Genomic DNA, 27,133 nt, shown 5'->3' on the forward strand with positions numbered 1-27,133 from the left:
ACGGATGGATTTAGCTTTTGGTACTCAAAACATTTTACTTTATTTTGACACCATCATCATGTGATTCCTTATTTACTAGTGATTTTAAAAAAACCAAATCCTCTGTGTCCAGAACAGGTAAGACACAAATTTAAAGGTTCACTTTTTTGTGGGAATGACACTGAAGCTGCTATACAGTATGTCTAAATGTTTATAGACACCTCTTATAATTAATTAATTTGGCTCCTTTAAAATGCAGCCAGTGTGGACATAAACATTCAGTTGTGCACTGTTTTTATAAAAGCATTAAATTAAATGGAATTCTTTGGAACAGCCCTGTGAAAACCTTGTAATATTTCCAGATCCCAGCTAGAGGGGTGTTTTTGGTCAATAGATTTTCCTTGCCTGATGGCGTAGTGATATTTCCAAAGGTCACTGGGCATTCAAATAGGCTAAAGTATCTGATTTTTTAAAACTGCATTTGCATGCTTGAATCTTACAATGTAATCTTTTGTCTCATGGATGCTTACAATCTTCCTGAGGGATTGCTCAGCCCCAACTCCCCCCAAAACTACTAACCACAAAGAACAGACCAATCATGACAATAATACACTGAGCATTGTTAAGAAAAGTAGGTTTTTTTGGTTTGTTTTACGTTTAAAGAAAGAAAAAAAAAAGGTTAGGAAACTGAGGATAACAATTAGTATGATGTGTGTCATACCTAATTATATTAATTTGCAGAACAATCATTTGTGGAGGTAAAAAAGAAATCTTAAATATTTCAGTGTCTTGTGAGGCTTAAAATGTGAACAATGTTACCCTTTTTTCTGAGTTAATAAATTAACAAACAAACCATACAGCCACTGAACAGCCTTCTGAGTTAACTCAAAAATTTATTTATATTAACCATTTATATCTATATTCACAGCAGCATTCTTATGATCAAACCCCAGCCTCTGCATAATATGCAGTCTAATAAAAAAGGAGGAAAAAAAAATCCACTCCCAAAAAAAAAAAAAAAAAAAAAAAAAGAAGTAAATTTGTGGGCATTACACAAAATACACTACACTTTGTCAACATGCATGTCGCTCTGTAAAACCAAGCCTCCACACTTGACATAGACATTTACACAAAACATAGAAAAGGAAACAGCAACAAAAAAAAAATGACACACATGGGCGAAGTACAGGACAAAAGCTGTCATTCAAGCTTCTGTTCTGATATTAATTAATAATGATAATAAAAAAAAGTCCATATTCAACATTGTTTACATAACTCAATTTCAAGCATCGCTTAGCAAATCCTAGAAGTGAACATGTTACAGTCTGGAGAAATACTAAAAGAAAGAAAGAAGGGGAAAAAAAAAAAAACACTCAAAATGCCAAACAGTCCATCATGTGTGTCAATATGGGCGTGAATCGTTCATTGTTTGTCAACTGTGTTAACCATTAACCAGCAAATTTCAAACCTGGTAGGTTGTCTACAATGTTTTCAGTTTCTTAAAATGGTGTGCAGATGTGTGATAAGCAATTAAACACCTTGTAAAAAACCAGGGTGACTGAACACCTCTGAGTAGTGCACCTTCTCTGTGATGTGAAAACAAACATATGCCCCCACCCCATGTCCTTGTGATTATCCCTGTGCACATCTCCACATCTGGAGATAAACCTATATGAATTGTGCACATGTTTATTTGAAGACAGCCTGCTTCTTTACAGTGGAGCTTAGCATAGCGTTAGTGTTGGGAGATCTACAAATGGATGGATTTTTTTTCTTCCTTAAATCATGTAGAATTAAGTGTTGCACAGGTGCAACATAAGCACCCTTTCTGTGCTTGAACAGCTGATGCACACTGAAGTTTCTTTTGTGAGGAAGGAAAACGTCTCCCTGAGGCAAGTGCCGCTGTTTCACTGCCACAGCTTTAGGGCCACTTTAGTCCACCTCCTCCATGCAGGTATAGGATGGGCCAGAGCATTCTGCAGAACCAGCGAATAGGTCAGAGGTCACATCCACACCCAACTGAGGGGGTCCTTCTGGGTCCAGGTCAGTCGCAAAGAGAGCCTGGCTAGAAGCCTGTAAAATAAACCATGGTTATAATCGGAGATTTCACATGTCCTGTTTATTCACATGACAGCTGACCTGAAAGTGTCTGAAAATTTATTTATATTTTACAAAAAGTACAGATTCTGTATAGTTTATTGCTGTGACAGATTTGCAGCATATTATAGAATCTCTTTTTAAGCATTTGTTACATATATAAAAAAAATATTTCTAAACAGGTTTAAAAAAACAAAACAAAAACACTACATACAAGTCAGGCTATCATTACAATGTATTACAGATTATATAAATAAAAATAAGGAAATACATGGGGGAAAAATGGATCAGACATAAAAAATAACAAAAAAAATTTGCATCACCATCCATTTAATTTATTTTCAACTGTCAGCAGTTTACTGTAGTTTGAGTGTAAAAGTGCATAAGTAAAATTAAATCAAAACAATGGAACAAGATTTCCAGTGGTTTTAAAATCTGCTGAAGGACTCATGGAAACTAAATATGTATGAAACACACAAACCATTACATAAAACACCTGCATTATCCCTGAGGCTTCAGCACGCCAGTCAATACTACAGGCCCTTCACAAGCTGTAAAACAGTTATTCAAGTGTAATTTCAAGTATAGGACTTAAACTGCAAATACATTTTGCAATATTTTAACCCATTAATGAAAATATGCACAGTGATGGGAAGCACTAAATGTGACCAAGAAAATCACAGGTATTTTTAGTTCTTAAAAATACATTCTTCAGGTAAAACAATAAGGGCCCAAGCTTTGGTAATAAAAGGTTTGGACGGTACAAGTATATTAACCAAACTTGGTAAATACACAAAGACAAGCCAAACATATTACATTTGGACATAAACAAATAAAATATTCCCACTGAACACCTAGAGGTATTTTTAAAGGCCATTCTTAGAGGCCAGAGACTACAACATGCCATTTAACAAAAGGCAACAAGTGGGCTTGATGTCTTGATAATGCCGGTGGGATGACATGAACTATTGATATGATTAATCTGAATGCACTGATAAAAATCTTTTTTTAATTCCAGGATATACTACATCACACAGTTACTTGATCAATGAAAAGGACCATCCACAATAAGTAGATCTACACATGTATGAGAGGATTAAAATAACCCATTCCCATATATTTTCTGAGGTCCATTTATGATGTTTAGATGGTTTTAAATAAAATAAAAACAAATTATAGATTTTTTTTAAATTAAACAAAGCTACTTTTCAAATTCCATTTACTCCTCAGAAAAATTTCCACATACATAAATAGGGCAATAAGTTGAATATATATATATATATATATAAATACATTTGTTGATGTTGGCATCACATACATGGGGAGCTAGAAATTATGCTATCTGCAGACTATAAAACTATCTCATTCAGTTTCCGATACAAATAGTTTCCAAGGAATATCCTGTTTTCTGTGATATGAGCCCTTTTAAGTAAGGTATGGAATTATATTTACCTCAGATACTAAGCTTATATGAAGACACATGACCATGTGTTTTGGTTTTTAGCTACAGTTTGGCTTTGATAAATGGAAAATATAAATCACTATTATCAGGTATCATTTAGGCATCATATTGGGCAAACTGAAATAAATTATTACTGCTCCAGACATTGGATAGGTATTAATTTAGTAACCAAACAGAATCAGCTATATCTGACTCAAATATGAAAAATATCTATACAAGTAAAACATACTTAATCTGTACAAAGTATGTTGAATATACAGTACCTTGTGTTTAAAATCAATAATAATAATAATAATAATAATAATTTAAAAAGATGTAAATAAATAATTACATACATACAACACACAGTAACATCTTAGATATCTATCCCGGATTTGAGAAGGAAGTTTAAAGGCATTACCGATGCACCCACAGCTACAAAAAAAAAATAAAAAAATTCATCACAGGTTCTTACTGTAAAGTGCAAACAGAAGAAACTTCATTCTTTCTTTATGCATGTGGCTTGATGGGCGAGCTCATTTTACCTTTAGATTTATTACTAAATTGTGTGTGAATAAAAGTTACAGCTTTTAGCCTAAGCCCAGTGAGACCTGTATAGCAAAGGGTAAATGAGGTTTAGCAGCAATGCAAACATAGCTGCCAAAGTGACCAGAATGAAACATCTGACACGGTCATCATCAGAATAACCAGAGACGTGGTCTTGTCTGCTCTGCGATAGCCTTCCACGACCAGCCTCCTCTTCCTCCACCCTCGTCCTGGCCCTTCGTCCTCGCAGGCCGGGGTGGAACAGGCTTCGGGAAGGAGCACCTCGCTGCCCTTCCTCTTCCTCCTCCAGTTCCTGCCATATCAGAGACGCCTGCGATTGGCGGAAACCTATGTCAGGTTCTGGGATAGGGCCAGGTCTCAAAAGCACCGAATCACAGCCAAAGCAGGGCAACATATTACCACAAGGAATGTCATAAGCATTACCAACACCTGAACACCTGAGAGAAAATAACTGCTCTGAGGTCCATTCAGGAAAAAATATAATTGAATCATACCATGCACAAACACCTCTTGGCATTTCACATACTATGGATTAATTTAAAAACAGCTGAAAGAAAACAAACTGCAGTGTCTAAAGAACATATTTTTAAAAATACTGATCAATACTTAAAAAATAAATAAATAAATAAATAAAAAGGAACGAACATGCATTCGCAAGCATCTTACAAAGTAATACCTACAGACAGGACACTTTGCTCTATTCCACTGTCCTTGGGAGACAAATCTTTCATGGTCTGCCTCAGGTTTTGTTAGAGAGTCAGAGAAATAACTCACACTTAACTACCTTAAACATTTTCACCGCAGAATGGTATCTCTGGAAACGCTTATGTAACCCAGATGCCATACTCAAAGCCACATAAAGGGTATTTTTTTTTAAGTCATCATGGCACTATTCACCACACTGTCAATATTAAAACAAAATGTATAAAGAGAATCTACATTCTTTTATTTGTGCCAACTTGTTTTTTTTTTTTGGGAACAAGGAAATTAAACAGGTTAGGGCAGTTTCTCTCAGTCAATGCTATTGGCTGATGTCTCCTGTTTCTGTGACCGCCCGCCTCATATACTGTACATGGCCAGCATTCTAGAAGCCTTCTATAGAAAAACAAACATGGAGGAGGTGTACCATGGTCATTTGACTCTCGTTTTAAAATGGGGAAAGTGCAAAATAGGAGATGAAACAATGGCCAAAATAATTACATACTACCTCTGTACAATGAGAGCACAGGGAATACAAAGTAAACTAAGCAAGTTTGTGGAATTGACTCCAGAATTAATAAATTATTTGAGTATCTGGAATTATGAAGCAACTCTTGGCAAATGTTTCAGAGTGTCAAACCTCAGAGTCGCAGAAAACATCAGTTCCACATGTATATCACATAATACTATGAGCTGAACCTGCTGTAAACAGTGGATTGTATAAACTTCTCTGCTTCTCATAGTAGGTGGGCTGTATATAGTCTATGAAGTGGGCAGGTGTTTTTTTTCCAACCCTCTAATTTTGACATTGATGTGATGCCATACAAAATGCATTCGGAACATTATCAATTAGGAGTAAGCCAAAATGACAGAAGAGACAGATGAGAAGTGCTGAGCTCACCTGGCTTGCTGCAGCTCCAGCTGCCACAGAGGACTCTGCTCCCAGGGGTCCAAGCAGACGGGGTGGCCGCTCCACAGGAGAGTTCCTGCGGCGGTAGAACAGTACATAGGCATAGCGTGTCACCACCTGGCTCTCTTCTACCGTTGTCACAGTGCTGTCATCAAACAGACGCCAGCCTGCAAGGGACAGGCAAAAAACGAAATTGAATACAATTTATTTGTTCAAAATCGAAGAAAAGCTGTTTCAGCAAAAGAAAATGTATGCACAGGTCAGCAAGAAGTGTCAGTACAAAACCCTAATGGAAGATACTAAGTTATACCCCTGATTTTTATTTGCTTACACAGATTAAAAAGAAAGACACTGCAAAGCACCACTAACTGTTGGGTCAAGGTTTTGGAAATACCTCTGATTCAGCAACAGTTCTGGAAGAAATCATGACATTTAAAAAAAAAAAAACAAAAAAAAAACACTGCAGAGCTCTGCTTAATAATAATAAGTTCTGATTGAACTTGCTGTTCTTATTACTTCCGTTGGAGTGGAGAACTAACATGCCAGTTGTCTAAAAAACAAAAACAAAAAAAGGAATACAAATGAACAGACTGCACCCTGATAGTAATATTTGTAATGTGCTGAAATGATAAGCAGCACATTCAAAGTGAAGAATGTCAATTAGGCTGCAGACCCATTTGACTCTGAAAAATGGTTAAAAGGCAATATATCAACGAATTAATATATATATATATATATATACACATATACATACACACACACACACAACAGAATATACTTTGGATAGTGTGGCCTCTTAAACTGTATATATACAAACAAATAATAAGATGTTCAAGGAAACAGGTTTCAGTGATATACTGATTATTTTCTGAACAAACAATTAAATTTGACAGTATCTATTTCATTCTGAGAAAGCAAAATGTCATAGAATACTATCATGTTGCTCACCTATACAAAACATGTTTCTTCAGACTTGTTGTTTTATACTTCTCTGTAGTTTTTCAGGTGTTGTGATAGAAGGCTTACCATCAGAATCATACTAAATCTCAAGTATTGCATAAAACACACAAGTGGAAAAAGAAAGAGCTTACACCTACCAACATCACTGCGCTGACTGTTTTTGTCATTAGGTAGACGAGCATATGCTGTGTAGTGACCTCCGATCATCCCTCCATAGTGGTTTATAACAGCATAGAGGTCATAAATGGGGGGCTGCTGGACATCTTCCTTCTGTCCAATACAGAACTTACTCAAGTCCAAATTCCTGCATCCACAGAGAACATTGTCAAATTCAATGTAGTTTGTCATGTATGAAGTGATTTTTTAAAAATATACAAACAGTACAAATGAAACAAGCTAAAATAAACACTGGGTCTGAACTAGACAGTGTGTTTCTGAATACCTCACAGGGAAGTCAACCATGTCATTAATCTTGTCCCTCCATATGAAACTGCGGAAGGAGAAACGTTTGAGCTGAATGATTAACACATTCGGCAGACGCCAAAGCAGAAGCTGCTTGGAGGCTTCCCTGTGCTGCTGACATTTTGGACAATACCTGAAACCAGACAAAGAAACACGATGAACACATTACCAAAATTAAATAAATAAATAGAAACAAGATCTAGGTTTTCACAGTATAGTAATAACTCTATACTGATTTTGTAAACACATTCATCCATTTATTTAAAGGTTTTTTTTTTTATTTGTTTGCACACTATAGAAAAAAAAAATAGAAAGAACTGAACTTGCTACAGAAGTAGTAAATTAAATTAATGTGCAGGGAAAAGGACCATGAAAGGCTTGTATGAAGCACTTTCACTCTGAGGAAAAAAAATAACAACAGACAAAAGATTCTAAGAGAAGATGTCTAAATTACACTATAAACAGAAACATATCTAACTACTTACAGTACGACAATAATTAAGGCGGCATATGAATTCAATTTGCAACGTATTAGGACAGTAATTTGAGCATCCTGTGTGCCTTCCAGCAAGTTTTTTGTTGTCAGCAAACATGGGATAAATCAAACTGTTCTGATTTTGCTCCCATTTTGATACGAGAATACGTGCCAATACTGTACTGCACCCTAAATAAAATGTCTCATATATTCTAAATAACACAAGATCCGCTTTTGTGCGAGTGTAAAGGTAATGTAAAGCCATGCTAAATAAGACACAAAGACAGTTGAGAAATAAGAGAACTCTGTAGAAGTGTGGAAATAAAATGATCCAAAACAAATTGTGAAAAAGAGGTTCAGCTTGCTCACTTCCTATTTTGTAAAAACAATTTGATGCCTGTAACACGCACAAAAATTTGGGACACTAGAAAGTTTGCCACCATGTTACAACATCTTTGCTTTTAATTATTATATAAAAAGTTTAAATTATTTTGGAAACCAGGGATTCAAACTGTTAAAGTTCTGCAAACGTATTTCCTCATTCATGCTTGATACACTCCATGATCGATGTTCTATGACACTTCTCTTCATAATGCATCATACATTTTAAATAGGGGACAGATCTGGAGTGCAGATAGGCCAGCCAAGCACAGAAGCCACACTGTGGTAGTAGATAATTAGGCGTGGAACTCTCTTGCTAAAATAACCCTGGACTTCCCAGAAAAACATGTTGAAATGGATATTAAAGTCACCCTTGCCGTGTGTACTGATGCACTTTTCATTGATACGATTTTGGATGTTTATTTTATACCTTTTCTAAACATTCCACAATAAGAAGGTTTTTATCAAAGGTGTAATTTCAAACTAATTTTGTGTTACAGGCAACAATTTGAAAATGTGTCCATATTTACAAAGTACAGTCAAAGTGATAAGTCAAAACATTGGAAATCTTTGTTCTGTTGTTACTTAAATAAATGTTAAAGAGAACAAATGTATCAGATTCTTACATTCTGAAATCAATTCTGAAAATGGGGAATGTAGATGTGTAAACATTTTTACTAAAATCTACTAAAAGAGTGGATTGGTATTTCTATGTTTAATAACTGACATGAAACAGTACAAATATAAGTGGGAAAATTTCAAAGACATACTGTTCACACACATTTGAAAGTCAGCGTAAATGCTTATGTACTTATTGTCCTACCATGCCTCTTCAGGAGCTAGCACCTCAGGCTTTGTGAAAAGATTCAGGCATTGCTCTAAAGTAAAGTGCCCTGCCCTGGCAGTCTCGCTAGCCGAACCTGGGTCTTCATCAAACTCCAGCTCTTTGGAGCGCACCAGCACATACTCCTTAAGGCGCTCATTATTCTTCCACACCAGCTCCAAAGTGCAGTCTTCAGGGACCTCCAGTACTGCATCACCTACAGGGGGAGACATTCACCAATGAACAAAGCAGTGTTGACAAGCAATTCCTCTGTAGAATAAAACCTGAAAAACAAATAAATGACTAACCTCTGTCTTCAAGTTTTTGTTCTTTACTGTTAGTGTCTAGAAGGGAGATATAAAATTGAGAAGCACTCCCATAGCTACACTCAGATGACTGTTGATATCCAGGGACAGCAGCTGTACCACAGAAAAAGTAATCTCAGTTACAAATCTCAGTAATTTATGTTTTTTTAAATGAAACAAATATTAACACAAAAAATTACATTCAAAAGCAGGGTTTATACGGTTGTTCCTATTTCTGGATTAACCTTGTCTGGTAAATATTAGTGTTTTCTTTGCTTTATCTCACACCTCTCCACTTATAACAGTTTTGGTCATTAGCTGATTATATTAGCTTGGGGAAAGAAAAAAAAAAAAAAAAACACCACTTCTTTGCCAGAGCACTCCAGGATCAGAAAACACTGGTTTATTAGATACCCAAATTGGATGTTACCTTCTGGTCTCACAGCCTTCTCACAGGAGGTTTCCTTTTCTTTGAAAGGATCTTTGGAACTTGATGCCTGCTCACAGAAGCCAGAGTCTGTGGTGCGTGAAGACAATTTGTCTAAATCGCCAGCTGCGTCATCTAGGGCCTTCCCTGGCTCGGTTTCATGTCCTGAGGCATTGCTGGTCTGCTCTTGTAGATCTCCTGCTCCGCCAGCTGAAAGTACTTCCTCCTCTGGCCCTGAACCTACAGGAACAGCCCCTGTTAAGGGAGACTGGTCACCACGGGACAAACTGGCTTCTGGAGATGTCCGGCCAGACTGGAAGGGAGGCCGGAAAACATTGACAGAGTACCTTAAAACAAGATTAAAAAGCAAGTGATGCAAGAGTAATTAATGCTTAGTTTGTTGGTGCAACTCATACTTCAATATAAATGTGAAAAAACCAAAGCCCTACCAATATCACAAACATATAAACAAATGCAAGTACATAAATAAAACATTACTTAATTACTTAAAGGGAATGTCTAGATTGTGGGGAAATATTTTTCTCTTATTGGTTTACATTCAGAATCTCCATGTCTTTTAAGGTGGAACGATATGTTGGGGGGACGGGGACGTTGTTTGTATATGGCTGAAGATTAACTTGTCTGTAAGTTTTCATTCACTCTTTGAATTTCCACAGAAACTCATTTCTAACTGAGCTTTTTAGGTTTGTAGCACACACTAACTCTTACCGGGAGTAGCCTTCCAGGAGCTGAGTGAGACGAGAATAGGTTAGTCTGGACTCAGGAACACTGACCAAAAACGGCAGACCTACATTCTCAGAGTTGGGACGGCAAAGGCCCTTATGGCTAGGCCAGTGATTCTTCTGGCATGCCCTACAGTTAAAAAAAAAACAAAAAAAAAAAACAAAAACAAAACTTTGCATTCACCATGTCTTTTAATCAAACATTTCAACTGTATTTAATTCATGACAATTAAAAGTCATCAACATCACCTGGTGGTAACATCAGGCATAACTCAAACATTAAACATATGAACACATGCACATCACATTAGCAAAAACATACTTCTACACATTATGATTCAAAGTTACTCTTTTTCAATGAAAAATATACCAGAAACCAAATGTGACCTGTGCAAACATTGTGTTTTTCTCCAATATTTTAACCTAAAGAAATCATTTGAATTTGCTCAACTAAATACATTAATGAAGCATGAAAAACTCACTGGTTGCAATAGCCCACACGATAGCACCGTGTACAACGTTTCAGTTTTTCATCATCTAACTGAGGAGTCCTCTGGCAGGCAGCACACTTGGGTATCGGGATACTGGGTACCTGAAGCCTCTTTAGGTAAAAGTCAAAAACATGTAAAGATATTTATAACACTAAGTAATAACTCAGTTAATTAAAAAAAGTACAGCAATAATCTTACAACAAGTATAGCTTTGTAAAAATTTAACCAGTTGATGTGTTAGTGTGTTATACCTGATGGACCCTTAGTAGCACCACTTTTTCCTTAATCAGCTCTTTGGACAGCACCTCAAAGCAGAAGAGCATGTCAGAGGATGAGACTCTGTCAAGAGAGTGAGATGGCAGGAAGATCCGTCCAATGTGGCTCTTCACCACCTGAGGCGGCAACACAAATAGAAAGTGATAATTAATTTAATTAATTAATAGTTAAAAACACTGATCCATTCAATAGTCTTTGCATATAGGATCAGTATAACAGCAAATACTAAAATAAGAAGTGTTCAAGGCAGAAGCCTCATACCTCAGCCAGCCTCAAGTTTTCTGGTTTGACCCTCACATTCCGAGACACTGACTCCAACACTTCTGCTGTGCTTGAGTTCTCCTTACTTACGCTCACCAAAAACTTCAAAAATAGATAATAAACCATTTTAAAAGGCAAAATTACAAATGGCTACAATTTAAAATGCTTAAGTGGAGAAAGAAGAAAAAAAAATTCTTGCTAATTTTTTACTTTTATTGGTTTCTTGTGTGGTTCCTTAGCGAAGTAGAAAACAGACAGAACCTTCTGTTTCTGAGGTAGGGGCACAGGCAGGTACAAGAAGGGGTCAAAGGTAATAGAAACCTAGAAAAAAAAAAGAGCAAAACAGATAAACAGACTATCACCAAAATCTTCAGAAGACTGGCACATTGATATAAATGAAGCTGCAGAAAACTCTCTAGTAATACCTTATCATAATGATCTCATCAAGGGGACTGTGGTTAACTGCTATATAATCCATTCTATACACACACCTTTGACAGGTAGTGGTCATGGGAGGTTGTGGGGTGGGGTACCCATTTTTATTTATTTATTTTTTTGTGTGTGTGATTTTTTACATTAGGGCAAAAGTGGAGGAATGCCGCCCACCCCCCATGATCAACCATGGTGTATGTCTAACACGTTATATTTTACTACAAAACAAATTAATTTAACTGAGGCATAATTATGAAAACTGTGAAACATTATGTAATTTACACATAAAAACATTATTTTTCAGTTATGAATAAATTCCTTAATTACGTAGTACATTTTTCGAGGTCATTTGGCGTACCACCTCTTGCTACTTCACATGCCACTAGTGGTATGCATGCCACAGCTTGAGAACCATTGCATTAGGGCATTATATTTGTGTATGGTATATGGAAATACTGAAATATCTTTCCTAATGTAATTTTTAAGTGACTAAAAAACATTGAACCATAATGATCTCATCAAATCTAAAACAAAACATGGACAGAGCCCATGACATCACCCATACAATGCATTCTGACCTAGTTTATGCATCACTAGCCTACGCTCAGGAATCTGGCATCATTGAAAGATTTGACTTTACAAACATTCATTTCTAGAAAACAATAACTTTTCCATATTGAGGTATAAAGACAGAAAAATAAATGTATGCACTGATTTTTAGGTCCAAGTCAGACAGCCACCATTAGCATTTAGCAAATAAATGCCATTACTTTGCTTACCTTAGAGCACATTGGACACACTAGCTTTGACTTGTATTGGCCTTGGAACAGATCAACAATGAAGGAATCATTCCTCATCTTGTGTCTTTGCCATGCTTCTTCTGCTACAACCTGTCAGATCATAATCGCAAATAAAACTTGGTTCTTGGCATCTAACATTAGGTTTTGCTTTATACTAAGTCTATATTAATAGGCTTGGTGTTCTCAATATTTATTCTGATGACAAATAAGAATATTCCAAGAGTTTTGTACACATTTGCATAAATATAAACAATAATTAAGATTACAAATACCATAAACAAACCACACTGGATTACAATTCTCCCACAACTTCTAATTGTAAAAAAATCTTATGAGTAAAACACTAGAAGGACCACAATGACAACTGTGCGCTTGTGAGTACCAAACAAGATCAGGGTTACATCAGAGTTACTGAATCTGTGGCCCACCTCATCCTGGCGGCCATCCGAGTCCACAGTTTCTGTGTAAGGTTTGTTCTGAATGCGATTCAGGTCCTCGTGCAGCCCATCCAAAAGAAAGGCCATGAATTCTTGGGCGTCATGCTGAGCATAACCTGTAAACTGGCTGGCCTTACTGGCTACTATTGCCTGCAAGAAGAGAAAGAAAGAATTATTTAGCTGGCTAAAAAGGGCTGCCAATATAAGCAGTGACATTGGGTAGAATAGAACCTGAGTAGTTATTTTAAACTTTGACTAGTACCTTTAATTTGGAGGGCTGGAAGGCATGATGAGTGCCTTTCCACAAGGCACGGAGGAGAACTGCAAACCCAATGGCCAGCCTTCCACCTGTGCCCAGTGGGTTATTACAATTGATCTCAGTTTCAAATGCTTGGTCTGAAAGGGCAGGGGAGGGGGGGGGGGACGCACACAACAAATTTTAAGCACACATTAAAAGTAAGCATTTTAGATGCCATAGACATGTTGACTATTATCTGAACACGATAATTTGCAGTGAATTCAAAAATGCATTCATTTTTTTCAAATGACCAAAACAATTTTCGACAGTGATTTCATTACAGTTCCAGTAAACTGAATATTAATTAAGTGCATTTCAATTATGACAACACTGCTGTAACTTTTACCATGTGGTCATGTTTTAGTGTGTTGCATTGGTATGACTGGATCAGACAAGGCTGTGCTGCTGAACAGATTTGTCCACTCATTTTCATTCTGTTAGACACACATACCTTGTTCCACCTTGTAGACACAGAGTCAGAGACTGTAGCTCATTTGTGTTGGCTGTCCTCTAGTACATGAATGGAAACAGGACCCTGGGGGCTGGATATTTTTAGTAGGTGGACTATTTTCAGTCCAGCAGTGACACTAAGGAGTAAAAAACTCCCGCAGCACTGCTATGTCTGATCCATTCGTACCATCTTAACATACACTGACATCACCACTTCTGACTGAGACTGAATCACAATCCTAACCATACCTGCTCCTCGTTTTACTAAGAAGGAGATATACTAAGAAAACAATTAGCACAGTTCAAGGATTTTAACTTTTAATGATTTTTATAATGCCTAGCCAATTTATTTAAAAAGATAGCATGTACTACAGACAATGGCCGTACATACACCTAATAGCACTAACCATGAAAGTAGTCCCTCAGTTCCCGTGTGTTTGACAGAGACTGTATTACACTGTTCATAAAACAGGTGTTGCCAAGGTTGACTAGTCCTGTGAAGCCAGGGTGACATACTTTCTTCTCCTCCTCTCCCTCAGTTAGTTCACTGGTTTTGGGGAGAGCATGGGTCATAGGCTGCACCATACAAGTTGGCTTTGGCTGCAGGGGAAGACAAAAAGCACTGAATAAGAAAGATCATCATCAACAGCATTTGATTTATTCACCAGAAGCAGTCTTATATGTTTATACATGATCACCTTACAAGAAAGTAAAAATATATATATATATATAAAAACCCACAAAGGCTGAAATGCTAACTTTTCCAAAAATAAACTTAGGAAATTAATCTTAGGCTGCATAATGCCTCTTCACTTAAAATTGAGAATTGGTTTCAGGGGGTGTCATTGATGTAACTATTTAATAACTTTGACCCACAATGTAGGTCTCTAAATCAATCCACTGTACTGAAAATACAGCAAAAGCTGTACAGATATTACACTAAAAACACAGGATTCTGATTTTGATTTGCAGTTTAAAGAAAGTCAGTCGGAAAATTTCTGGGCAATGAACAAAAGTAAATACAGACAAACTGCTTGCTAGATGAGCAGGTCTAAAAAAAAAGTTTATTTATAACCTAATGCTTTTTCACAGAAAGAAATGCACTTGATAGACGTAACACCAAATGCATTTGCAAGGTAGAAATTAATGCCTAAAGGCTAAATTCATGATTTCAATTAAAAAAAAAAAAAAAAAAAAAAAAAAAAAAACTTTATGAAAATTTGAGGTTTCCTCATCATTTGTTAGCTCTCTATTCTGTTGGCGTGCTCTAAACCCGTCTAATGCATTTATGAAGCCCCAGTGTCTGTAAATGGGCAAGAGGGTCTTAGTCTGGTATGCTAGGCTTTCTTAAAAGGCATCTGGAGGTCTTTTAGAAAAACAAAGAATAGTCCTCCAAACCTTAAAAAGCATGAACAGAGATGAGGATATTGCTCTATCCTGCTCCACAGGTAATATTAAATTATTTTTGCTAAATTCAGGAGAGCACTCTTCAAACATATTGTTCCACATTGAGCTTCTTAAATTTATAACAAAGCTTAGTAAAAGTCCATACAGAAATACAAACTACTCATATATAACATTATACTTTCATATTTTAATGCATATAATTTAATGTAGTGTGTCAGATTGATATTTAGTTGTATCTGCTGTATTGTACACAGTACAGGAGCAAACTGTCCTTATTCTAAACTTAAAAACAATGCATGCTAAAGATTAATTTTGTTTAAACAGCCCCTGTGTTGTCAATTGCTTTTTCCTTTAGTTGAATTGTGGCATTTCTTCTGACATTTGGACCAGTTTGAAGGGTCACGCACTCTGACCCCACCTGATAAGCTCAGTCTGTTAGACAAACATGGTTAGTTTTTCTGACAGTGCCCCAGGATGTTACAACAGCTCATCAACTCACTTAAAAACGATACTCTGTTTGGAGATACTCAGATAAGGGGACTGAACAATTGTAATGTTCCTAATAAAGGCAGCAATATCAGAATGGCTTGATTTATCCCATGTTTTCTGTCAACACACAGACTGGATTATCCTATTTTTCTCATTCTTTGTGGGTTGGTAAGCACCTCAGTAAGCAAATTAGTGTGCAAATGCATTAAAAAGTGATTCTATATTTCATGTGTGCCCTTGAACCAGTTTAACACCAGACACCCATTACCTATAACTTTATCATATTAATATGAATATGTCACTGGTGTAACACAGACATAAGGCCTCTTAATGTCAAACTCCACAGTATTCCCACAGAATGTGTCTCACCGTGACAACAGCTGACTCTTGTTTAATAGGAACATGCTCAGAAACAGAGCGAGGGACCACAGCTTCCAAACCAGCATCCTCTGCAGGCCGTGGGGCCTTGGGCTTCTCCTCTCCCACTCGAGGCTCCTCCTTTGCTGGCAAAGCATGTTGGCTACTCCCTGGCTGATTCTTGTCCAGGGCGGAAGGGCCAGAGGGCACAGCAACCTTTGCACCCCCCACTGCACCTTAAACAAAGCAGAAAAGAGCTTGTGGTTAGAAAATTAAATGTCAAAAATAAAAGGTAATTACAACATGAAAAGGTTCACTGACTTTTTTTCACTCTGGAAACAATATGTTAAATAAACTGAATTTATATTCATATAGGCTGGTTGGATCAGGAAATTGGCAGAAGGACAAGGACAAACCAGAACTCAAACTTCACAAGGTGGAGTCTGGCTCAGGCTTGTACCTGAATCAGAGTTATTTAATCATTCTGTAATCATATTCTGTCATGAAGTTGTGCACTCATATCCATCTGAAATTACTAATATGCTGTTTCACCTTAAATCTGGATATCCAGATGACTTACAGCCCTCTTGTAAATACATTTTAAAAAATGAACGAATTAATGAATTAATTAGTTTATGTATGTAATAATAATAATAAAAAAAGGTGGATTTGTCAGAGGCTCATTTGGATCTGAAGCACTGTCATAAAGGGATTACCAATAATTCATGCCAAACATGTTTCTTACAAAATACAAATACTGTTTGTGTAAATGTTTGTACATTTGCTTGTAGGGAATGTGCTATAGGAAGTAGAAGCCAGGCAGCAGACCTTGTGAAGCAGGGGCCTCCAGGCCCCCCCATCGCTGGCTGTGTCTCTTCCTCAGAGTGATGTCAATCCTGGATGGTGTGAAAGAGTAACTAGACTGCTCCGGCTGGATAAGGTTCCTGTAACCATTAAAACAGGGGGAATTAGAATGGACAAGGATAGCCGAGGAGTCGATTCAGAAGTTTAAGGTAAGCAACAACCAGAAGCTCTTGCCTGAGTTTGACTTGCCACTTGAAGACAGTGTTTGGTCCACAATCCGGATGAAGGCGCAAAAAATTGGCATCACTGCAAATGCGGATACAAAGTTACATTAAAATTGTAAAGAGCTGAAAACATGCTTATTTTCTAATTTCCTATTACATATTACAATATTTTCAATTTCCTATTACAGCTGAAACAGTAATAAAACCACCTGCTTATTTGATACAAAAACACCAATACAAAAACAAAAATAATTTAGATATCATGGGAAAAGTTGTAATTTTCCTGTATTTTTAAAGGCTAAGCACCAGCTATACGAAAATGTCAAACAAATAAATACAGTGAAATTTGAGTTCCTAACTTGTGTTTATTGATAGTCAGAAAACATGTTATTTTAGTTTTCTCCCTAGTATCTTAAAAGCATTATTACTTTATTCTTACAATTTGCAGGCAAAAGACAAAAAGGTTAACACAGTTAAATTACCCTTTTTTAATAGTCATGTTTATAACTGCATGCAAGAACAAGTGTAGTAATGACATGGGCAAAAGGTTATTAGATGCTATAATTTACATTCTCTTACCGTTTAGAGATTTGGAACATCAAATTCAGGTTAGACCTTGTTATATGCATAGAAATATATCACCAAATCCACATAAAGGTTAAAGTTAGCTGTCTGTTATTGCTAACTGATATGCTTCAGCCACTGTTAAACAGACAAGCCTTTTTCAACCCTGGTCTGTCAGGCAGTATTTTTAATACTGCTATAACGAATCCAAATCATAAGATCAAGTTTAATCAGAGAAAGTAGTGTACTGTTTCCCGTGCATGCTACAGCTGGATAGTTCAATGTTTGTACTGACATTTTTCCTCACACCTATCACCACTACTGTAATAAATATGATGTTAATCGCAATTGCAAAATCAAATATTTATTTAAGTCTTTGATAACAGCCCTCAAAACTTTCCTAGACTCCATCAACTATTGTGGCCAATTCTTTATTCCTGGTAGGAATTCCAGGCAGCTGTTTCTGTTGCTTGTGAGTGCCAAGTAAAGGAGTTTGTAAACCATGACTGTTGTGAGAGTATTTTGATAGAGAACGTCTGTGCAAGACTGAGTATGTCACAGCACTGTGGGCACACACTCTGAGATAAGGTAAGGAGGTAAGGATCACTTTTAACATTTCTTTTCAAAACCAGTGGCATGACATAACACCTTCTGACATTACAAAATAGCCACGTGTCCATTGCTTTGAAATTAAAGCATTTTTTCCCTTTTGTCTTTCCCTAAAAGCACAAAACACTCTTGAACATTTCAGCAACTCAAAGAGTCAAGGCATTTTAGATGTTCAATAAATTCATGGTCAAAGAGTAAGTGTGTTAATCATGACATCAATGTTCGCAAAAAATAATGACGACTATGATTTTTGCCATTACTGATCAAAACCTTGCATGTTCTAGTCGCAAAACATCCATAATGATCCAAAAAATATTCCTCCTTAGTTATTCCTACAGGTAAAACTTTCCCTGTAAAACCATTAACAAGAGTTCAGAAAACATTTTTCAGAACAGATTCTACATTAAAAGATAAAGATAAAGCCCTGTGCACTTAAGTAAAGCCATGTGGACATAAGTTTCCACCCACCTGGTCTGGAAGATAAGGGTGAAATCTTGTTCCCTGAAGAGCACCCTAGAAGTCTCCCTGCAGATCTCCTTCAAGTAGACATTGACAACCATGAGGTCCGTCCCTTTTTCATAGGAATCATTTTTCACAAACTTTAAGTTCACCATTGGCTCTGGACCTAAAAACATAATCATGTCGTTTATTTTTAGAGAATTTTGCTATCACATCAGTCAATTCACAACTGTAAACTCTAAACATGTTACTCCAAAGAGCACAGTGCTATAGAAAACTAGTGTCTTGCTACATGCCCATGTTGACATCTGACTGAAATGGTATCTAACTCTGTGGAAGGGTGTGCATGAATTTTGCTGTCCAGTTCTCTCCCTCCCCCAATGTGGGAATATGGCCAATTGCAATCCTCCCTAGACTCAGTCGCACATGGGTAATGTCATTGCTCAAATATTATTTTAACCACAGGGGATTCTTCTGAGGTTATAATTCAGATTTTACCATGCTAGATGCTCTGGAGCACTAGAAGCTGTCACATCTAACAGCTATGAAACATTTGAGCAAGTTAAGGGTAGAGCAGAAACAAATGACACTGCGGGAAATAAAATTATATATATCACAACAGACACGTCACCAATTACTTTATGAAAAATGTTCAATAGAGCAATCGGTACTTACTTGAATGCATTAAATGAAAACCAACCAGGAAAGCACTTAAGTGCACATTGTCTGGCTTTATGTATACATGCCATCCATGCTCTTGCCTTGGCCCTTAAACCTGGCCCTCTATCAGATCCCTTCATAATGGACTGTGCTATGAGTGACAAGCCAAATGCCAATCACCTGTAGAGTTCTGCTTCCATCTTGTACAGTGCAGAGTGTGAAAGAAATGATTGTAGACAGAGATACTGCTATAGATAAAAAGTCTTGGCAATGTCCCAACCACTGGGCATGAATAAAATGCCACACACTGTTTTGCATCTAATAAAGTATGGATAAAGTATTGTGTCCATAATGAATTATCTGTGTGGAGCTTTTGCCTATGAGTCAATTTAGTGATTAACGAAATAGTAAAATATTAAATGATACTACATAGATTCCACCAGAGTGCTACAAGCTAAATAATGTAATTAATGTTTATGTAAATGAAAAAAAATGGGCACAGTGGAGTGACTGCGTATTCAGTTTGAGTAACCAAATCAATAACAAGTCAATTAACATGAGCTAACAACAAAAACAACAACATAACCTGACATAATTTTACAGTCTCCTGACAGAAAGCTTTATGATACAATTTTTGTCCAAACTGCCTAGATCTATTCCCACTTAATGATCCTTGAAAAGATTTTGGCTTCAGGGCATTGCACTCTGACTTAGAGGGTGGTGAACTGACCTGCAACCTCTTCCTTGTGACACTTTTCACATGGCTCCTCTTTAGATTTGTCCCTCTTTTCCTCCTCCTCAATGTGTTTAGGCTGCTCCTCCTTTGCAGTAGTGACTGAAACAGGCCCTCCAGATGCCTGATGGTGGGGCAGGACCTCGGTTTGTCCTTGACTGTGCACAGCAGCCTCAGTCCCCTGTTCCACTCTTTTCTCTACATCTTTCTCCTCAGGAGCCGTTGCACATCTGTAGCTCTCCTCTGGTTTGTGTGATGGAATTGGAGTTTGTATTTGCAGGGCAGGTGCCTCATGCGGCTCTCCTCTCAAATCAGGCACCCTTTGTTTATTTTTACCAGCTTCGGCCTACAAATCAAAACAAATACTGTAAGTACACAGTAGTATAATTTCAATATCTAAATTATAAGTTATTCCATTTTTCTTCCTGTTGAGTGTGTGTGAGATATATAATAAAAGTGCACACACACCTGACTTACAAGTGAATCAACTTATGAATCTTCTGAGATGCGAGCCATCGCTCTGTCGATATTTTGCTTTATGATGCGAGCCGCAATCTCAGTTACGAGTGAGCAAGCTAATGCCACCCACTACTAGCTTATCTTGCCATGCAAGCATCTCTGTTTTATATATATATATATATAAATAAGAGAGAGAGAGAGAGAGAGAGAGAGCGAGAGCGAGAGCGAGAGCGAGAGAGAGAGAGAGAGAGAGAGAGAGACTAAAACTTACACGTGTATGTATTTCTGACTTTTTATCAGCTTTTCCTCTTGGTGATTCCTGACATTTTGGATCTTTAGGTTGGGGGTCTGTCTTGTTCTCTTGGGTACCAGAAGATGGAGAGGATGAACCACAGTTGGCAGGTGTAATGGGCCTGCTCTTGACTGCTGGTTTGGGCAGGGGATCTTGTGCAAGACCGGATGCTACGGTGGGCTCCTTCGTGTTTTTTAAAGTGCGGACTGTGCGCTTTGCAATTGGCTCAGGGGTGTGGTCCCCTTTAGAACCTGGTTTAGGCTCCACCACCTTAACGTCTGCACTCACAGAAGTCTCTGTCTGTTTGTTCCTGATCCCTCTTTTAACACCCCGCTCTGGTTTACCACGTTTCTGGTCCACTGGTGAGGATGTCTTCTGAGCGGCAGTTTTGGGTATTTCTGAAGTAAGGCTAGATTTCTCTGTAGATAATTGATGAGTGTTGCCATGGTCACTCAAGATGTTCACAACTTCATTCTCTTTGTTACTCTGCTTTAAGAAAATTCAAGAAAGAAAATTCAAAGTGCAATAGTTTTTTATAATTTGCAGACCAATTAATTCAATAAACAATTTTCTTCTTTGGGAAAAAAACAAAACAAATACCTATCACTCTATTTGTAGCTATCCAGTCAAAGACTGCTAACAATACTAGAACTTTAAGGTAAATCTAATCATATTTGTCATATTTAGAACAGTGTAGTCACTCCTACCATAAGAGAAGGCCAGGTGTTTAAGGGTATCTTCTTGTGCATGACAAGCTGCAGGATGCTGCCTTTCTCTTTATATTGCACTTTACTGCAGGAGCTCTCAATCTCAGCATATAGGTGACAGCTCCACTCACGGCCATCTGAGAGCACAACACAATTCCCATCACAATAAAATATATGTTTGCATAAAAACAAAAACAGACAATGGGAAATAAGAAATATGATTATAAAACCTTGATAAGCATAGAATGAATTCTAGGAAAGAATTGTGGGGTGAAAAGGGAGCTCAATAAAAAAAAAATATGAACAGCGGTTTCACAGTATGTTTACCTGGAAAGCGGACCTGGCAGGCTGTATCTGAAAAGGCAGAATCCACATTCTCAGCTCTGTCTCCACATCGCAGCCTGACAATCACTTCATTCGCATTCTGCTTCCAATCTAAGAACACGTCTACATAAACACACAAAACATTAAAGATTAGACAAAATATATATTTTTTAATCTACTGTAATGCTATATGGTTGCTATTTAATCAAATATCTCATTCTTGAACTTGCTGGGTTCTCATTTTGGGACGTAGCCCCCTCGTAGCTTTTTATTTAGCACTGCTACCTTCAGAAATATAGCCAGCGATATTGCAAAACGCTGTCTCTAATGCAGTGGTCAAAATATTTCTATCATTCCCCACCTCAGATGACGGGGAATTTCTGTACCCCATCTGTACCATAATGTTCCCAAAACATGGTAAACACATGCAAGTTTACAATTTTCTAATTCATTGAAGTCGAACATCAACTGCTATCTTCAAATCAGTAGCTTAACATTATAAGACCAGATACATTAGGATCAATGTTCAAACATTCAAAAATACAGCAGATTGGCCTACCAATTAAACTGTGCTTGGGGGGGGGGTACATCTGCTGACTCAAAGCCCACCCCATTCCCAAAATATCAGATAGCTTTAAGTTGATTCCTATGTAGATAAGGCAGTAAAATACTCAATTTATAACAATGTGGAGACGCATTTGATAAACATTAACATTAGAGAGTGAGACTGTGTCCCAAACAACACACTGTGGAACTATACATACTACACTACAGAAACACTGATAAGAGAGACCAACGTTAACTTGCTTCATGTTCAGTGTGCTTTCTCACAACCTGAACACCGCTTTTATAACTGTAATTAGCCGTTAGTGTTATCTGTTGTGCTCGTTACTGACCTCAAGCCCAGAGCTGGGAAAAACTAACTTAACAAACCAGAATCTGACAGTGAAGCAGACGTCAGTGAAGCTGATGGTTGGAGCAGCTTTATATTTGAACAGGAACCTTAACGAAGGCTGAAAGAAGACCCATGGTGTCTGACTCATTGCCAAATCGTGTTGATCTCTGTGGTGCATTTTCAAAATAAAAGTTTGCAAATAAAAGCATATTTTGGTTCCAGGCAAGCTACATTTTCATTCTTCAGATTCCTTGCGCCCTGCAATACCTACATGCCCCACACTTTGAGAAACGCTGCTCTAATGGGAACCGTGCGCTTTGGAAACCACAACAGCAAAGTTGAGTCCTATATTGCTTGCAATCCCAAATCCTAGCAGTCCCAAACAAATTTACTGAAGTTGAGGTCAATGCTAGGGACCGGTCACTCAATTTATCTTAGAATAGAAGCAGTTTCTGAGTTTTCTCAGTGAAGGATCTTAAAAAGGTGCATGTCTTTCATACCAATTTCTTCAGTCCCCTTTTATAAGTATATTTGTCTTCTCAATCTGTGTATTTTTAGATTTAGTTAGAATTGAGATAAAATAAATAAAAATCAAATTAGAGATATAGTGCCAAAGTAAAAACACCAACTAGAAAATCTTCTGCAACCCTAAAACATGAAAAAAAAGTAAAAGAAAACATTACTTATGTTGTGTTATTTATGCCATTTCAAGTTTGTTTACTAATACATTCAATATAAAGTGAGTACCATCTAGAGGTAAACATTTTTTTTGCAAGAAAAAAGGAATCCTAGATCATTGTATAGCTACAGCACACTGTGGGAAAAGTGCACAGGAAGAAGTGCTTGTGTGCGCTGGAATGAGAAGAGTTGGGACAGGGCTGAACCGCTCTCATGACCTTGACAAAGCCCTGCTTCACTGAGCCAGCCTCTTACAGGCTTGGATTACAACACTTCAGTAGCCAGAGAGCACAGATCCACACACACACACACACACACACAAGTAAACAAACAAACAAACAAACAAACACTGCATAGCTTCAGAGCAACAAAGTCACCAGGGCATAAAGGTCTATAAACTCTGGCTCAGTAAGATCCAAAAAAGAATGTTAAAGTACCGTAAGAGTATATCTACATACATACAATGCCTCTTAATCCGGAAAGTGTATAAGGTGGAAAACATGCAGCTTGTGTGTTAACTAAGCTGCATGGGGAAAATGGACGAATTTGTGTGTTCAAAAATGCCCAGACTAAAACATTTTCAAAAACATTATATAAATACAACTTCTCTAATGACAAAGGACACTAATGAAAATAATACCACACTTCAATATTATTCGAAGTTGGTGGACCGTCATGTTAGCAGTCTCTACTTGGAGAAAACAAATATTATAATATTTATGGCCAACACATACGGCATGAGGAAAACTATATTTTTTGATTACTTGCCAACAGATAGAAAGACAATGTGAAAGAACAGTATTGGTTATATAGCGGTGCACATAAATGGCATGTTACTGCAATTGATTCACTACCTACTCCATGCTTAAGCTAAGAGACAATATTTACCTATTGTCTCCACTGTAGCTACTCACGTTGTTCATTTGGAGCAATCTAAGTATGAATTTGTAAATAATTTGCTAGTGAATACAATGATAAATTATTGGTGTTGAACGACAAACTTTAACAGAGATCATGCTCCAACACTGTCAAGTATGATGATGCAGGTTTTCACATAAATGTTTTTTCTTTGCAGCCAACAGTTTTACTTTTGATCCTCTGTTCCCACAGTGATACTTAGTTGACATATTTGATTAACATGAGCATTTGTTTAAATGTACCGTTAGAGTTACTAAAAGGCTAGACTGGGAAGATGGAAGTCACAGAATGAGGTGGCGGCCCTCAGAAGATTAATTAATAAAACAGGATACAAAGTTCAAGAACCCAGCAAGTTCAAGACCTCCCTGCTCACCTTTCTTAGTCTCTATGTTGGCTACTGCAGCTGCCCGCTTGGCCTCTCGGCTTTCTTGGTTGGCTCGATCCTTCTGTTTCTTCTTGCTGGTGTTGGTAGAGTCATCAGGTCCTCGCTGCGCTCTTCTGCGGCCTGCTTCACTAGATGCAGTGCCACTGCTGGCCATCTTAAGCCACTTGCCACTTACGGGTTGGCTGTCACCAACCTCACTCCCGCTAGCGCAGCCGCTTTCACTGGGGTCCGGTTCTGAGCTGTGTCGTTTCCTGCCTGGTCCAGCTATCTTGGCGGCGTTTCTAGTCAGATCACTCCCAGAACAGAATTGGGGGAGTCTGATGGGAAGAGAGCAATAATTAATCCTTTATTAATTCATTATCTGTAACCGCTTATCCAGTTCAGGGTCGCAGTGTGTCCAGAGCCTCCCTGGAATCACTGAGCACAAGGCAAGAGAGCAATAATGTCAGCTATATTCTAAACTATAGATTATAGTCTTTTTAAACTTTCAATGTATCAGCACTTCAACTGTGAAGTTAACGAAAATTTTAAGTAATATCATACATAAATACAGATTTTTAAAAAATAAACATTCTTCTGTTCATTTATAGAGTGTGTACAAAACATTTTCATTTTTACCTTGGTCCTACTTCTAAACCTTCCTTAATATTTAAAAAAAAAAAAATAAATAAAAATTTTATTCTGTGCCCTTACAATATTAATCAGGGATAAAACACTGTAGTCTGAATAGGTGTATATTGTCGCTGTTGAGTGAAAAACATTTCCATTCAAAATAGCACCTTAACAGGAGAAAGAAAAAACTTCTTAAATTCCTGGTGACGTAAATGTAAAAATATTATATTCCAAGTAATCCTGGAGCAGCTACTGTGTTAAGCTGATATAGTGGATTAAAAACTGACAAAAAAGGAGATGCATGTTTTTGATTGGACAGTGGCAATATGCAAATATGTAAGGCCACAAGTTAAATATTGTTAATTCGAAATTTGCTGATTTTACAACCGGGTCTCCACACACTGGACTGTAAAGACGGGTGAAAATTGTGTTTTTAAACATTACCAGCGTTTATATTTTACACTTCAAACCCCTTACCAGCAACGTAATAGCAATGTATTTTTAGTGACACAGGCCCTTTAAAAGGTCATAAGCATAGCGTGTTAGTGGCTGAAGATTAAGCTCGGTGTAGCTAAGATAGCTTTGTTAACAACAAAATGTTACACTGCTAAACCCACGCCTATCTACTGGGGGAAATGTATAATATCACCTTATACAAAGACACAGACTGACCCCTTAACAACCTATTAACTTTACATACGCTTAATGTAACGTTATTATACACATAAACGCTGTGCGCGTTAGAGACTGGTTTGTTGTCGTTAGCTGACGGGCTCTACATCCTCGATGCCGGTGTCCGATAACATCAGCCCGCAAACGTTAATCCGCGTCGGCTCCATTTTAACAGTGGTCATTGTCAAAATAGAAAACTGTGAAATACAGAATAATGTCTTTTTCATGTATATAATATCGGCTATTTATATGTTAGCCGCCAAATTTGGTATATAACTGTTTTACGACAACTGCTCTGAAAGTTAGCCGGTTAGCCTGTTTTGACCCAGCTTTTTTCTCGAGGCTGAAATTAGATTCTCAGGCGAATTTCCGTTCCACCTTAAATACTCTAATATAATAGAGATCTGCCGCACTATTTAAGGTGGAACCGAAAATTAGAAAAGGAAGCTAATTTCAATTTAGCGTTTATCATCATTTACACTCCACTTGTATGTTTATTGACAACGCTCTCGAAGGATTGTTTAGTTTACGCCGTGATTAAAGTCATGACGGTAATGAAAGACGTATTATCGTAACACTTTCAAACACTGGATCCATTCGGCGTGGATTAAGGTTAGCTGCCGCAAAGACGGGTGGAGCAGCATATTATACATTTTTTCGCTACAACAGTGTCACTGCTGAATATCACTGAAATGTTTAAGGCAAACGCCGTTGCCCTTACATTTTCTCTGAGTGGCGTTAGGACGGGGTTTGGCCTCGGTGTTCGGCGGCGGTCAGCCGGCTGTTCGATGAGAGTTTAAGCCCGAGACTCGGAGCCGCTGGCCGCATTAACGTTAGCTCTTAGTGCCTACCGACTGAAAGCGGTCTGCCACTCGTTTCCAGAATATTCCGGCTAACCAGGGCCCATTCTGCTCGGTAAAGAAAACTCCTCAGCGCCGAGTGGAAAGAGAAAAGCGGAGGTTGCAATCCTCCTCCCGCCGCTGGGCTCGTCTTCCTGCGGCTGATCACTCACACTTTGTTGAGGCTTGAAAACAAACCGATCCGAGATCACACCCGTGAACCTGCTTCACTGCAAACAGACATGACTTCCGGCCTACAGGCGCTTTGCTGAAAATCTGAAACCAGCAGGGGTCAGTAATGTCATACAGCTAGATCTCTTAGAAAATGTTGG

General features: G+C 37.7%; 1 protein-coding gene across 7 annotated transcripts; it reads right to left on the bottom strand.

Annotated features, from left to right (window-relative positions):
- Positions 1-700: 700 nt before the first annotated feature.
- On the bottom strand, positions 701-27,133 carry usp19 (ubiquitin specific peptidase 19). Of its 7 annotated transcripts, none has more exons than XM_066670308.1 (26): positions 26,684-27,031; positions 24,667-24,995; positions 21,806-21,925; positions 21,479-21,615; positions 20,751-21,260; positions 20,018-20,366; positions 18,637-18,793; positions 17,006-17,077; positions 16,796-16,911; positions 15,980-16,197; positions 14,122-14,314; positions 13,229-13,362; positions 12,958-13,116; positions 12,509-12,619; positions 11,508-11,618; positions 11,298-11,399; positions 11,012-11,152; positions 10,752-10,870; positions 10,256-10,399; positions 9,530-9,873; positions 9,103-9,213; positions 8,795-9,011; positions 7,096-7,248; positions 6,791-6,957; positions 5,685-5,860; positions 701-2,052 (listed from the first exon to the last, which is right to left on the bottom strand). In XM_066670308.1, the coding sequence occupies exons 2-26, from the start codon at positions 24,830-24,832 to the stop codon at positions 1,912-1,914; spliced, it is 4,368 nt and encodes a 1,455-aa protein (XP_066526405.1). In that variant the 5' UTR covers positions 24,833-24,995; positions 26,684-27,031; the 3' UTR covers positions 701-1,911. The 7 variants fall into 7 exon arrangements, with proteins under 7 accessions (XP_066526405.1, XP_066526404.1, XP_066526401.1 ...); XM_066670307.1 differs by having other exon boundaries at positions 15,980-16,203; XM_066670304.1 differs by lacking the exon at positions 701-2,052 and adding an exon at positions 3,934-4,394 and having other exon boundaries at positions 15,980-16,203; positions 26,975-27,133.

Source organism: Hoplias malabaricus, chromosome 5 (assembly GCF_029633855.1).
Source record: "Hoplias malabaricus isolate fHopMal1 chromosome 5, fHopMal1.hap1, whole genome shotgun sequence".
In the NCBI taxonomy this organism is placed as follows: domain Eukaryota; kingdom Metazoa; phylum Chordata; class Actinopteri; order Characiformes; family Erythrinidae; genus Hoplias; species Hoplias malabaricus.